The following is a 16,202-nucleotide window of genomic DNA, read 5'->3' as shown; positions in this document are numbered from 1 at the left end:
CTGAGCTGGAGGGTGTGGACCACATTGGGGCTTCTCTTTTCAACCTCTTTTTTCTCAATTGCCCTTCTCTTATTTAGAAAGGCATAGGTCTCCCAAGACATCACATTGTGAACCTTGCCTTGAGATGTTTAGTACTGAAATACCAACAGAGAGATGCTGGAAAACTCAGTATCTAGGAAGCCCCTTAATCAAGGCAATGTGCCCCCTCCCATCCTTGTCACTAAGGGATGCATTCCAATAAAACTTTATTTCTATGCTTTTTAAATATCATAGATTTGTGCTATCTAGCTCAATTATGTACTATTACTAACAATTGTGATCTTTATTACATAGGAATTTTTAAACACTTAGGGCTTCATCATGTCAGTTTAAAATACATTTAACTACCATGGCCATTGCTGCTATAAACATCGGGGTGCAGGTGTCCCGGCGTTTCATTGCATTTGTATCTTTGGGGTAAATCCCCAACAGTGCAATTGCTGGGTCATAGGGCAGGTCTATTTTTAACTGAGGAACGATAGCCAAACTGTGGAAGGAGCCTCGGTGTCCAACGAAAGATGAATGGATAAAGAAGATGTGGTTTATATATACAATGGAATATTCCTCAGCTGTTAGAAATGACAAATACCTACCATTTGCTTCAACGTGGATGGAACTGGAGGGTATTATGCTGAGTGAAGTAAGTCAGTCGGAGAAGGACAAACATTATATGTTCTCATTCATTTGGGGAATATAAATAATAGTGAAAGGGAATATAAGGGAAGGGAGAAGAAATGTGTGGGAAATATCAGAAAGGGAGACAGAACGTAAAGACTGCTAACTCTGGGAAACGAACTAGGGGTGGTAGAAGGGGAGAAGGGCGGGGGGTGGGAGTGAATGGGTGACGGGCACTGGGGGTTATTCTGTATGTTAGCAAATTGAACACCAATAAAATAAATTTAAAAAATAAATAAATAAAAAATAAATAAAATAAAATGAAATACATTTAACTGAGGGGCGCCTGGGTAACTCAGTGGGCTAAGGGTCTGCCTTCAGCTCAGGTCATGATCTCAGGGTCCTGGGATTAAGCTCTACATCAGGCTCCATGCTCAGTGGGGAGTCTACTTCTCCCTCTCCCTCTGCCTGACACTCCCCCCTGCTTGTGCTCACTCTCAAAAGCAAACAATTAAAATCTTAAAAAAAAAAAAATACATTTAACTTAGATTCTGAAACATATTTTTGATGAGAAAGTACAATGTAGTTATAAAACCATTTTTTTAAGATTTTATTTATTTATTCACGAGAATACACAGAGAGGAGAGAGAGAGGCAGAGACACAGGCAGAGGGAGAAGCAGGCTCCATGCAGGGAGCCTGACATGGGACTCGATCCCGGGTCTCCAGGATCAGGCGTTGGGCTGAAGGTGGCGCTAAACCGCTGAGCCCCCCGGGCTGCCCTATAAAACCATTTTAAAGTATAAATAGATAATTCACTAGAGCAAAATCAGGGAAATGGAAATACAATTTCAAAGGAAAAAAAGGACATGTAAGATTTCTAAGTATCAATGAGTATCTTGTTCATGGATTTTTTTTTCTTTAAATGGATGATGGTGGGATGAAATCGCTGTGATATTTATATGCCACTAGTAAAAAAATGTAATATAGTCATTTCATTTTAAAATAGCAATGTCTATGATATTATATTCTTTACAACTATTTAAATTTGGAAGTGGAATAGTATACTTTGGAGGATAGTCGTTGGTAGATGCATGAGTAAAAAACTTAAAAGCTACAGGTTTTGGCTCTGGTTTTTTGGTTTTTTTTAAAAGCTACAGTTTTAAAGTCAGTCCATCAGTGTAAATACAGTTACTCATTGTTTATGGTACTATCCCTAAATCCAAGGACTCAAATTCCTGATGGTATAGGCAAACGTAGTAAAACACATGTCACATTCATTGCCAAGGGCAAAGCCAAGTGGATGTCTAAGTAACTTATAGATAGCATCACTTTGTTGGCATGTACAAGCTCAAGATTTGCTATTGCTAAACTAGGTCAGAGAAGGAAAAAACAAAAAAAGAACAAGGTTTAGGGATTTTAGCACATGTTTTGGCTTCTTATGGGACCAATTTGGGACATGAGTTCTCCTAATAAATAAGTTAGCCTGTATACTTATAATTTCACCATCTCCTGTAAGAAGACCAATTATAAAGGGATTCTAGAGGTATCTGAAGACTCTTCATTGTATGATATCTTGTATTTCAAAGGTGCTAATTTTGGATGAAAATCTAATTTTTGTCTTTAACACAACAAAAGATATTTTTTATCTCATCACCTATGCTTCATTCCATCATAGCCTTTATTCAAATTCAATAATTGCAGTATTTGATGAAAAATAAAATCTGGGGGTACATCTAAACTCTGCTTAATTATAATGAACTATGATAAAATCTTACTTTCAAATAAAATAGGTTTCCTACTTATTCTAGAGATAAATTTTGTAACTTTTAATAAATGTGGAAAACTGGTGAGTTTTCTCTATTAGTTTCTTAGATTCTTAAATAAAAAGTTAGAGATTTGAAGCCTATCAGCAATATATAGTTCTCAAAATATCTTTCGTTTTCCTTTGAAAAAAGTGTGGAATGTTAATGCACACTGTTGTATGGAAAATATTTATTTAAAAATATGAAAATACTTGTATTAAAAGGCCTTTAAAAAAAAAAAAAAGGCCTTTAGGGACACTTAGGTGGCTCAGTGGTTGAGCATCTGCCTTCAGTGCAGAGCATGATCTTGGGGTCCCAGTCCTGCATCAGGCTCCACACAGGGAGCCTGCTTCTCCCTCTGCCTATGTCTCTGCCTCTCTCTGTGTCTTTTATGAATAAATAAATAATCTTTTAAAAATTAAAAAATAAAAAGCCTTTAAAAAATAAATGAGAGAATAACCCCCCAAAAAAGAAAGAAGTCTAAATAATAGCATAAATTGAGGCCAATAAATAATGAGATGGACAATTTCTGCTACTGTTTACATTCAAGGGTAAATAAATATCTCACTTTCCTCTGCTTTTTTAGAAAGGGGCTTTTCCACATTCTGATAATATGAAAATATTCCTATTTTATAAGATATCTGAGTATAAAATGTTTATGTAGCTCATCATCTTCATTTCTTACAATTACAAAAAGGTATTGAAAGCAATTAGAATCCATTCAATTGGGCATATAAAACAAAACCCTACGGGGCCAGTTTTCTCCTGGAGCTGGTTGAAGGAGGGGCAGAGTGCATGTTAGCTGCGCCGAGAACTTTTCTTTTCTGCTTCCTTCGGCCAGCTCACGCATCCCCCATTCAACACAAAGGGAGAGATGGGGACACTTCTCTTCTCAACGCCACTCTCTTTACCCTCAAAACTAAGCTTCTTCCAAATATAGTTTGGTTTTTTGACATTTTATTATTAAAATGTTTTAAACATACAAAAATGTTGAAACAGTTGGACAGTCAAAATCCATGTACCCATCACTTACTGTCTACAATTAACATTTGACTATAGTTTCTTTGTCACATACCTACCTCTGTACCCATCCATCAATTCATCTCTTTCTTTCTTTTTTGGGGATATAGGTGACAAAGTATGTTCTGTTAATCTCTACTATGAGTTTACTAATACAGAAACTTCTTGCCTGCATATACCATGATGCTCACGCCTGTACAGGTTAGCCAGGCAGCTCCTGCTTCTCCTCACCCTTCCTCACCCCAGCATGCCATCTCCATCCACACCAGACTTCTCACCCACCAATGAACATAACACGAATTCTTATGGCCTCCAAAAGTTTGAGAATTTTCTTCCTTCTATGGAGAATACCTATTGTCCTTATTCTTTCAATCTTACTTATCCTTAAGGATCCTTTAACTATTACGATTTCAGTGAAGTTTTTTTTTCATGCCTCAAGGCAATCAGCATCTGCTCTCAGTGGCATGCTGGTGTCCATTTAACAACCCATTCTTCAGGGGAAAATGGCCCTAGTCTCTGTGGCATTTGCAGATTTCCATAGTATAAATTCTCTTCTGTACCACTGACATCAGGCTGCCAACGAGATGTGCTCAGGGGCGCCTGGGTGGCTCAGTTGGTTAAGTGTCTGACTCTTGATTTTGGCTCAGGTTATGATCTCAGTGTCATGGGATTGAGCCCACATTGGGCTCTGTGCTCAGGAGGAAGTCTGCTGGAGATTCTCTCTCCCTCTCCCTCTGCCCCTCCCTGCTCATGCGCATACTTGCGCTCATACACACACTCTCTCTCAAATAAACAAATCTGAAATGCACTCAGTCTACTCTCTGTTTCACTAGTGGACACAACCCAGCTTGGGCACACTACTACTACTAACACTCTATTTGTCACACTCTATTGCTGTCATTCACATGATTTCCTAAACTGGAGATCATGCTTTATTAATATGTCTGTTGCTGGCAGTTAGCACATATCAGGCTATATGGGATAAGATTCCCAAGAACACTTAATGAATAGATGATTTGGGTAATAAATTGTATTCTATCTAGCTCTTCCCACATACTCAAATTCAGTTAGCATTGAGGAATTTGCAGTAGTAGCTCAACGGGTTGGAGCTGTGAGGTGAATGCAGAGCATCTATGATGTGTGGCCTGTAGCCCATGTGGTAAGAATCTCTCTTCGCACTAGCAGTTGGCCCCTCCATGCAGTGATGCTGCTGCACTTTCCCACTTCCCTTCGTGGCTGAAATCCACCCCGCAGGGATGCAGCACTCACTCAGCAAGCCACTTGGCATGCATACCTTTAAAACTTCATGAGAAGTCAGCAAGGGGCTAAGTTAAGGGCAGAAAGGACACATGTTAAAAGCAAATCTTTAAAGATTCCCTTGGTCTGTACATTTAGCCTCTTCCACTTTGAGGAAAATTGAGTGTGCAAGATTACCTAGATTCTGGATATAGTAGCATAATACTCAAGGCATAAAAGAAGATTAGGACTTAAAAGATGAAGAAAGAGAGAGACTCAGAAAAGAAGTGATGATTATTGGAATGTTAATGCTAAATGAAATTTTATTTAATTATTTTTTTAAAGATATGAAATGTTGCCTTTCAGTTTTGGACTTTCAGGCTGTTCAGTGAAAAATAGTTACTTTGGCTTTAATGTAAAAGATATTTTATGTGCCTTCATTCTTTAATATACTAGATTTTAATTTGAGCTACTGTGATCATTTCCACAACTTAAAACAAGTATGTTGAATGTGACATTGTATTTGTATACAGTAACTAGTAAAATTCTGAAAAAAAATGTGCCTTTTCCTGATCTTTCTATAGAATATGGACTGTAAGGGCATGCAGTAGAACATAATTATTTGAAAAGGAGTTTTATGATCTCTAGAAAATACCAAAAATCAGGAATAACAATACTAAATATACATGGACCTTTGTATCTTAAACCTACTCCACTATTCTTCAGTTCCTTTATGTTCAATTTCATATTAACTCACTATTTTATTTGAGTATTTCAAATATTTGTGAGGTTATTAAAGTGTGGCATTAGTTTGATTTTGATTTTGAAATATTTGGAAAATAATGAAGGCAATCCCCAGAACACTTTAAGAGGTATTTATTCATGACACTGTTTTTGATTAGGTTATTTTTTATTTTTTGAGTAAATGTGTCTTAATTTATAAAAGGAGCAGTAAAACTTTTTATCTGTGTTATTGAGAAATTTAAAAAGAGACAGGAGTTCTTCTTAAGAACATGTAATATGACGTGAATCTTCATTTATTAAGGAGTACACCTATGAATACGTAAAGTAGAATAATCTGTTACCTACTCTTCCGTAAGTCATTTGATCTGAAAAAAAAAATTCCTTATTTTGTCATTCCTTATGACAAACAGGCTCTATCAGAATGTTGATTTTACATTTGAAATGCAGAGTTTATTTGAGCATTTTTTTGAGAATCAACTAATACTGAACTGAAAGTCATAACTCTATATAATTTCTTTCCCTCTCTTTCCAACTTAGTTTCTTACCTTTCTTTGCTCTGGTTATGGTTTTTGCAAGGCCATTATAGAAAATTTTCTGGGAGAGTATCCTTCTTACATTTTTTTCACTTATTTTATGTCTTCTCTTTTTTCATTTCTCTTAAATATATACAATTTTATTTCTAGCAACTCCTTTCTTGCCGCTTTTCTTACTGCACTTCTAAATCTAATTGCCACTTTCAGAGCTCACTCACATTTTACATTCTTTGTATCTGTTGGATGGATTTATGATCTGGCCATATTCTGTGTTGGAGAGGGTCAGAATCTCTTCCCTCATTTAGCACCTCATGACCTCTGAGTGGACGGGGTCAAACAGACTGGAACTATTCCATATAGAGTAGGAATAGCACGGTGTTAGGCTGAAAGCAGAATTTAACAAATAACTAAAATACATATAAAATAAAAAAAGTTAAGGAGACAAATTGCCATCCCACTGTTTTTTCTTTTCTTAACAAATGTTCTTTCATAGTCTCTTGGCCACAACTTAGCTAAAATGCAAGCATAGAAACATTAGACTTTTAAATGGGTTCTAGGACAGGATTTATTGTATAAAGAACCTTAATTGCAAATCATAGGTAACTATCTATTGTTAGAAAACAATATTGTTAGAGACACAGGATAGAGTTCGAGGCAGGGATCCAGCATGCACACTATTTTCTCAAATGTTGTGGCCAACAGTGTGTAATTCAAGGAGTCTAGCAAATGAGAATCCTTGGTTCCACTCAATCATGAGAAAAACTGGCTAGAAGAGTGGTTTTCTCTCATGAATTTAAACTTACTCTACTTATCTGCAGACAGAATAGCTGGCAATAGTAAGTCCTGCCAGTCAGTATGTTGGGAGATACCTGCCATGGTGTGATTGCCACAAGAAAGAAAGAAATGGCCAAAAATATGGGCTGTTTTCAGGTCAGGGAGACAAGGTGAAGAAGCAAGCTTGCTGGTACGCACCTTCTGGGGAACACCTGTGGATATGAGATGGGTGTGCCCTACAAGCACTTCTGTCAAGTGAACCCACTCAGGAAAAGAAAGTGGCCCATTATGTTTTCCTTTTCCTTGCGGGGAAAGAAAAGCAGAGGTTTTTCCTCCAGACAGTTCAAAATTGTGTGAGTGTCGATGTGAGTTTTCTTTCTTATAGAAATGTTAGGGTGTTGATTAACTCTCATCAAACATGAAAACAATGAAAAAGATTAAATCACATTCTTAAAAGCCCCCAAGAGGAAAAGCCAAAATATTTCCTTCCTAAAACATCAGAAAGCTTGTCTTTGTCACAGATTAAAAGACCAAAACTTATACCAATTACCACTCATGTCTGCAGTCTCTGAACAAATAAACTATCTGACTTAAATTGTTCATATGTATTAGGGACATTTCTGATACTACCTGAGAACAATATTATGTTGTATTTCTGTTAGAGGCAATAGAACTAGAAAAACAATCTTCTTGTGTTAACACTTTCTACAAAGCCCCATATAATGTATAACAATGATATCTTATCTCCTTTACCTTTGATTATAAAAAATCTTAAAAAGAGAGATGTTTTCCTGTGACTTACACTTCTCCAAAGATGCGTTGAGAATTTAATAAAAAAGAAAACTGATTCACTAAAGATCATATAGTATTATTTTAAAAATATCCTAAAAATGTTTACAGTAACAATAACCTGCATAGATTGATTTTTTTTGTCTCATTTGGAAAAATACAGTAAGTGGTAGATATTATTCACTCAGACCTCAGTGTAACTTTTTTTACACAAGCCCTAAAATACAAATCATGCCACCATCTCTCACTAAATCCAATGCAGTAGTTTTCCATTTTTCCCTCTAGAACTTGTGAACCAGCAGAAGATGAAAGAGTATCAAGTGCAAAAACAAAAGTTTTATGGCCATTAAATAACATACATGATGTTTCAGGGAACTTAGAGAGTTGAGACTAAGTTTGATAACTTCAAGGGAGAACTTTCGAAAAAACTGTTTCCTAAAGTAGTCTTCTCAGCATGGAGCCCGGAAATGAGTAGAAAATCCTGGTGACTCACTTGATGCTTCTTGCCAATGCACACTCTCTCTGTATAAACAAAAGAGAAGAGAAGGGAACTTAATTAGAAGAGATGGGTAGGAATCTACCCAGTCAGCTCCATCATTTTTCTCTATACCTGCCTCCCCCTGAAAATCTTGAAAGTTGCCCTTTGGCATTTTGGGGACTTCTCAAGAGCCACTTCCCAAGTATTAATGACCAGATGCATAGGTTTTTAAAGTTAATCCAGAGATAAATCCACTGGGGTGGGAGGATGGTTTTGCTTACTAGAGTCGGTTATATATTTAAGTCTGTAAAATAGGGATGCCTGGGTGGCTCAGTGCTTGAGCATCTATCTGCCTTTGGCTCTGATCGTGGTCCCAGGGTCTAGAGATCGAGTTCCACATTGGGATTCCCGCAGGGAGCCTGCTTTTCCCTCTGCCTATGTCTCTGCCTCTCTCTCTGTGTCTCTCATGAATAAATAAATCTTAAAAATTTAATAAATAAATAAATCTGTAAAATAATTACATTTTTACAAAAGATCACTGACTCCTTAACTCTTCTGTTTTAAAATATAGGAGCAACAGCCGCAGCCCGGAAGGAGGTGATAAGGAACAAGATCCGAGCGATAGGCAAAATGGCCCGAGTATTCTCAGTTCTCAGGTGGGATCCTTGTTCTGGGATTTCTGTTTTAAATGTGGTTAGGTGTTACCTGATAACCATTTTAATATTGTAATCTGGTAACTTAAATATCTTACTAGAAAATATTTGCTTTTTATTATTTTTTTAAATAGAATTGTTCATTCCTCACTATCTTAGTCAAATTGAAATATACTAAATTATTTCTGTAGAGAAAACTTCTAAATGGACTATTTCATGTTTTATCATTATTTGCTGCTGGACTTTAAAACATTTATTTCACAATAGGTTGAATTTATAATGAAATAGAAAAGCTGTTATAATTTTTTTTTTTTTTTTTGAAAAGCTGTTATAATTTATTTTATTTTTCACTCTGGCTCTGTGGTAAAAGATGAATTTATCAGGTGCATTTCACTAGATCTCTAGGAAATAAACATTGAGTTTGTTTATGTGAATCAATATTGTTCTAATAAGTCATTGAGAGAAAAATAGTTATTTAATGTTTCAATTCCCATTCAGTAGTTATTTTTTAAGTAGATCATGAATCATGTTACTATAAATCCTGCATTGTGAAAACAAATATTTTCTTGAAGAGAACTATGGTTTTCTTTATTTAAATTCTGTTATCTCTTCTTAGGTAAGATAAGGTAACATATTTCTCCTACAAAAATTGATTTGAAATATAGCATTTATATGTGAGAGTTATATGGTCAATTCACAATTACTCACTAACAAGGATAAATGGGCATACTTTGTGAAAGAGACCATTTCCATATTGTATGATTCATAACCTAATTTTGGCCAAATTCTTGTCTCAACTCTTCCTCCTAGAGTCGCTACACAGGCTCCTTTGATCTCTCCTCTTGCTATTTCTAGTCTTTTCCTGGTAGAGTCACTAAAGAATAACTAAGTAGCTTGATGCCAAAAGCAGAGAGCTGTGAGACAGATGAAAGGCAATATCATCCTTTCTTAAAGACACCAAATCAAAGTCAATAATAGCTCTGCATTGGCCAGCCAAATCCTGAAAAGTCATGTTAAAGCTGAAAATAGAGCATCCTTACTCCTTACAGCCTAATGGATGAGGCTTCCTGTGCTCTAATGCTTTATATCCCTGACTGAATTTTCAGGACTCAGTCACTCAACCATTCAATAATAAATACAATAAAACTTACAGCACTGATTATGTACCATGAAGAAAAAAAACAATACAGGGGGATAGCAAGTGGGACATGAGGCACTTATTTTAATATGTGGCCTACAAAGAACATTCTGAATGATAGCATTTGCATAGTAAGTGTGGGGGTGACCTTCAGGAAGATACAGAGTTAAGAGTATTTAAGGCAAAGGCAATAGCAAGTGCAAAGATTCTTAGGTTAAAGAAACCAGTTCAGCAGTTTTGAGGGCCAGCAAGGAAGCCTGTGTGGCTGAAAAAAATGTTCTGTGTGGGCAAGAGACCATGTAAAAATCATAAGCTCATCTGGTACCTCTGCAGAATCACTTGCTTATTCATTATGCCTCAGATTTACCAATAAACACTCTGTATTTTTTTTCTATCTGAAGTTTCTGTGAGGAGAAGTAAAAATAGCTCCAAAATTTCTAAGTAGATGTATATTTAAGGAAAAAGGGGAAGACTTTCTTAATATAAGAATTTTTTTCCCGTCTCTGCTAGTCTTCAAACCACATGAAGGTGGTAGGGGCAATGCTATAGAATCAGGTAGGTCTTAAAATTGGAAAGTCCCTCCAGTCCCCTGCCTGAGGGTACACAAGATGTAATTATTCCCAGCTGAGAAATCATCCATTTGCACCCAGTGATGATCAGTGACTTAAGATTGCACAAATTGGTGGAAAATAAAAACAAGATATATTTTACTGCTTTCCTATAGTAAAAACGTCTATACTAAACCGGGAGAATGCAGGGATGTCTAGCTTGAGAAAAGTCAGTTAAGCCTAGTAAGTAATGATTGAGTATTGAACGTGAACAATATATGAGTCAGGCACATTGAATACCAAAGGGGAATGACAGGCGTGTAGACAATAAACTATAATGTGAGACAATTAAATGTGTGCTAAATACGTTAAGAGATGCCCTGCTGTGGAAGAGAATGGGGCTCTGTGGAGCTCTTCTCTTTCCTGAAAAAAATGTTCCTGACATGGAGGAGCACTCTGAAGGATAGGCTGGATTCCATTAGGTGATGAATTGTGGTAAAGGCATACTGGGGAGCTGAGAAGTCATCAAGGACACAGTCACATGGTCCTAAGAGCAATGCTTTCTAGGCTCTTGCTAAGTGCTCAGTGCTGTGCCTCGTGATGTATGCATTTGACAGTAATCCACACACAAACTTCCAAACTCAATGTGTCGCACTAGTGAGGAATCTAGTGGAAAGAGAAGCTGAAAATGCATTTAAGTCCAGATCCTTGACAGTCTTGAATAGCACGTTAAAGTACTTCATTTTTTTGCACGTAGGCAGTAAGAGTCACAGGATGGTTTTCGTAGGGCGAGAGGCATGCTGTAACCCATGTTTAGATACCATATGTTAGTGGCAGCATGAAGACTGGATAACAAGATGACTCATTTGATGACAGGAGGACATTTTGGGAGCTATTGAACTAATCCAAGCAAATTAGGCTATAAGAGGAAAGTTACAAAGAAGAAACAAATAAGAGGAATTTGTGAAGCTGGAAATTTTAGGATGTCATGAATGAATGCGCATGGTGGTATAAATTTGTCAGATATAGCTGTACGGCATAGCCCTCACATTTTGATAATTCGCCACATTATAAGGGAACCAGAAAGCTGTCTTTCAGCAGCCTTGGCAGGTAAGGTATTTGCAGTGTGCCTGCGATCCACCAATCAAATGAATGCACATAAAATTTCTGTTTGGAAATGAGCATCCTGAAGAGGCAGGAAGTGGGGAAGGTGATTCTTCTGTCAGGTGTGATATCTGAGGGGCCAGCACAAGAACTTCTTTCTCAGCATTTGGGGGGCTAACTACACAGCATTCGCGTGAGCTTAGATGTTGGCTCTGAACAGTAATGGCAGCATTTCGCAGAGCAGATTCCACAATGTAGATGGGCACTGGTGCTTTTCTGAGCTGCAGGGCATTCAAGTCTGGCTCTCTGGATCGGTGAGCTCTCTCATATCCTTTAGTACATCTCTCTGCTGTCAAAATTAGCCAAAGTAGGTTCTGTCATTTGCTCTAAGAATTCTGACCTATGCAGGGGGTGATGAGGGAAAAGAAATGTTCTAAGAATATTCCATATGAGTTCTAGACTATGCGATGGATAAGGACGGTAGTGCTGTTATCTAAAAAAGAGAAAGTATTTCTCCAATTCAATATCTTACAGGTATTTTGGGGGAAGACTATGCTAAATTGAATTGGGCATACTTTCCTCTAGGATGCTGGTGGAATATTTGTTCAGAGTCAGGAAATTTGCCCTAGAGCTTCAGAGAGAGAGGATAGTAGGAGAAGCAGTCATGAGAGGGGACACAAGACTAAAGCAGCATTAGTGGGGTAGTCTCACTATGAAAGAGAGTGAACATAGTAGAAAAAGACAAGAATCCTCTAGAGTGCTTTCCAGTAGAAATGTAATGTGAGCCACATCTGTAATTTACATTTTCTAGAAGCCGCAGTAAAGGAATTGAAAGAAATGGGTGAAATTAATTTTAAGAATGTCTTCTACGTAACACATGCATTGAGGATTTTATTTCTTCAATGTATAGTCAGTATAAAACCTCTGAAGGTGATGTTTTACATTCCTTATTTTTGTACAAAGTTTATGAAACCCAATGTGCATTTCATACTTACAGCACATCTCAAGTTAGGTTTCAAGTGGGTAAGAGCCACACATGGCTAGAAGCTTCCATTTGAGAAAGAACAGGTGTGGAGGAAAAAGATCATCCAAGGGACTGAGAAGTGGATGCCAGAGGAGGAGAACTAGCAAAGAAAGTGTTTACAGAGCTGGGCAAAGAGTCTTTCCAGAATAGGGACGTGGCCATCCATGCGAAGTACGGCAGAGGTGCTTGTTTAAGTGAGAAGTCATTGAAGGTGTTTGGAAATGACAGGGAAGCTGCCAGAAACCATGAGATCTCAGGTTTTGTGCACAGCAGGAGCAGAAATCAGAATATAGGGAGATGAGGAATATCTATTGTTCAGTGCAAAAGGAAAATGGAGCAAGGAAGCCTAATTTTGAAAATGAATGCAAAGAAAAAGATACGTTCATTTCTTTAGAGGTACTCCCAATTTCCAAATCCATATATTAGTATTGGAGATGTTTCTTATTTTTTTTTTAAAGCTTTTACTTATTTATTCATGAGAGACACAGAGAGAGAAAGAGAGAGAGAGAGAGAGAGGCAGAGACCTAGGCAGAGGGAGAAGCAGGCTCCATGCAGGGAGCCCAACGTGGAACTCGATCCTGGGTCTCCAGGATCACACCCTGGGCCGAAGGCAGCACTAAACTGCTGAGCCACCCAGGCTGCCCAGATATTTCTTCTTTATGTGACCTCTACTGGTTTGACAGCAGAAGCCTGAAGAGGTTGCAATACCTATATGAGGGCAAATCATGATTAATGACCATCTCAAACCTAACATTCTGAATGAAGTCAGCTGCAGTAAAGAATACAGAAATCTCAAATGTGAATAACACTGCCATTCTACATTCCATTTCTCTTTTACTCATTCTTTTAGAAAATTTGTTTTGAATGTAGATTATATACCAGGTGCTGTTCGGTCTAGATACTTAAAAAAAAAAAAAAAAACAATAGAGGAAAAAATAAAACCTAGTTTTTCAAGGGAAATAAATGCTTTAGGTAAAAATACAATCAGCAAGGGGAGATAGGGAGTATATAAATAGCCTTCTCAAGGAAGTCCTCACTTAGAGGGCTATACTTGAGCCGAGATTGGAAGACAGGGAAGTAGCGAACCATGCAGATAAGGGAGGGAGAGTGTGCCAAGCAAGGGCTGAGCCCTGAGGCAACGTGTACCACAAGTGTTGGAGGTACACTAAGGGAAGTGGACACTGGTAGGAAATGGAATCTGACTGATGAGTGAGGTTAGAAGAGCGTGGGTTCAGAGTTAGTTTTCAAAGGCTGTGGTCAAACCTAAAGATTGTGCCTTTCACCCTTACTGAGAGGAGAAGCCTTTGGAAAGCTTTAAATAGGAAGGGACAGGGTCTGCATATGTATTAAAAAGCCCAGCCTGTCTGCTACACTGAGAATAGGCAGGGATGGAGAGAGAGAGTGTGATGAGGATGGAGCAGGGAGACCAGTAAAGAAGCTGCTGGAACCAGCCAGGTAAGAGATGCTTGTGGGAAGCAAAAGAAGTCAGCCATGAAAGGCTACATGTTGTATGACTTTGCTTATATGAAACATCCAGAAGAAGCAAGTGTACAGGAAGTAGATTAGAAGTTATATAAGGTTGAAAGAAATGGAGAGCCACTCCAGTGGACACCGGACTTCTTTTGGGGCGATGAAAATATTTTAAAATTGATTAAGGTGATTGTTTCACTACTCTGTGAAACACACACACATTGACTAAATCACCTAATTTAAATGGATGAATTATATAGGATGCTAATTATACTCAATAAAGCTGTTTTAAAAAGAGAAGTGGTAGTATTGTGAGAAGTGGCAAGCTGCTGGAAATATTTTGAGGGTAGAGCCCTCAAGGTTTGCTAATTGAACGAAGGTGCAAGCAAGTGCAGAGAGAGGATAGGAATTGAAGGGGTGATTCTTTAAGCTTAATTAAAAGATGAAGTTGAAGAAAGGTTGTGGAAGTAGCTGGGTTTTGGGGGGATAGTTTAAGAATTCTGTTTGGGTCATGTTAGATATCTTCATAAAAACCTGGCTTTGGTAGTTCTACATATTGTAAATGTGATATATATGTACGATAAACATTTTTTCTGGTTACGTAGAATTACAGTGTCTGCCATGTGGAAAGAGATGAGCTTATTCCTACTTCATGGTTATTTAATCATTATTATTTATTAATAAATCAAAGTGATAAATAGTGCTGTAACTAATAAATGTCATTGAAATGATGATTTACATGAGTCTGTAAAACAATTGTCACAATGAGTAATACAATAATGTGATTTTTGCAAATCAGTGGGGGGAAGCACTGCTGAAAAGAAAAGATGGGAAATGTGACTAGTTGCTTTCCTGGCTGGTTGTCATCATTTGTCTTCTTATCATGTGATGTCAAAATTACTTAAGAGCCCCCCTCCCCCCGAATGTAACTTCTAGCCCCCTAATCCATAAACCGTACAGTTTTCTTTCTTTTCTTTTCTTTTTTTTCTTTTTTTTCTTTTTTTTTTTTTACATCTCTCATACATACTCTTTGGTTTTCTCTCCCAAGAGAAATAAGTTCCACTTATTTCTACTATGCCTTGGCTGGAAAACTTACATCAGCACTCTCCAGGGCTCATTTTTAACATATTTATTGGTGTCACAGAGGATGCCCACCAAAGGCTCTGTATGGCAATGCCTCCTTACAAAATGTGAATTGTTTTCTGTATCTTCGGGACTCAGAAGAGGCTGACCCTGCACAAGTGTGTCAGTGGACACAGTCGTGGCAGCTATTCATCGACATATTAGTTTTCTATGAATGTATAAGAGCACATTATGTTTTAAGTAAAATAAAATCCAGAGAGCCTCAACAGAGGTAAATGTGAGTTCTGATACACATTTTTCCCCTTTTTTGGAAAGAACCTAAAAGCCACTGTTATCCCTTCCCTTGTGCCTTTCCAGAGAAGAGAGTGAGAGTGTGCTGACACTGAAAGGCTTGACCCCCACGGGTATGCTCCCCAGCGGAGTACTTTCTGGAGGGAAGCAGACACTGCAGAGCGGTAAGCAGACCTGGGGATATGACTGTGTGCGGGGAGGGGGGGGCGGGGGGGCAGGGCAGCTCAGGCCCAGGTGGCTGTAGGGCACTGATTTATTCATCCATGTAAGCTTGGCCTTGGTCTTCTGCTCTGCTCAGTAGGAAGCAGGGCTGAAACCCCACATCAGTTCGACAAAATATGCCCTCTTCACTGGACTGCAGTCTCCACCCACTGCCCACCCCACCAATCTCCCCCCATTAACTGCCTACTCAGGCCTGGCCATGAGACAACTCACCTAGGATGGACATACCCATGATAGCTTTAACAGCTTGGAGCCATTCTGTTGCTAAAAATGACTTTTTAATTACATTTTTGCTCAATGTTCTGGTTATCTATTTGATTGAAAAAAATAAACACACGCGGAAATATGCTTCCGTTAAGTCTAGATGTTAGTGGAGAATGGAGAGCGTAAAAAGAGTGACTTCATGATCTACTTGAATAGAAATTGGGAGTCCTATGTGTCTTTTCTCTGATTCCTCCATCCAGAAAATAAAAGACTGAGTAGAACCCCATTTCATTTTTGAAAAAGAATGAAAACATTTCTGTTAAAGATTTTTTTTTTAATTAAAATGTATAGCTTTCTGGACAGGTGTTATCTATTAGAATTTTTTGTGATGATGGAAGTTTCTGTATCTGTAGAGAGGCCACTGGCAACATCTG

At 37.9% G+C, this 16,202-nt stretch overlaps 1 protein-coding gene across 5 annotated transcripts in view; it reads left to right on the top strand.

Moving 5' to 3' along the window:
• PPP3CA (protein phosphatase 3 catalytic subunit alpha) overlaps positions 1 to 16,202 on the top strand; it is a 309,010-nt gene that overhangs the window by 284,846 nt on the left and 7,962 nt on the right. For all 5 annotated transcript variants that reach the window (XM_072810314.1, XM_072810318.1, XM_072810315.1 and 2 more), the window contains 2 exons: positions 8,603 to 8,687; positions 15,409 to 15,506. In XM_072810314.1, the coding sequence (XP_072666415.1) occupies positions 8,603 to 8,687; positions 15,409 to 15,506 (183 nt within the window). The remainder of the gene's footprint in view (positions 1 to 8,602; positions 8,688 to 15,408; positions 15,507 to 16,202) is intronic.

The sequence above is a fragment of the Canis lupus genome, chromosome 33 (genome assembly GCF_048164855.1).
Source record: "Canis lupus baileyi chromosome 33, mCanLup2.hap1, whole genome shotgun sequence".
In the NCBI taxonomy this organism is placed as follows: domain Eukaryota; kingdom Metazoa; phylum Chordata; class Mammalia; order Carnivora; family Canidae; genus Canis; species Canis lupus.
The sequence above is the reverse complement of the archived record's forward strand: the minus strand, read 5'-3'. Positions and strand labels throughout refer to the sequence as shown.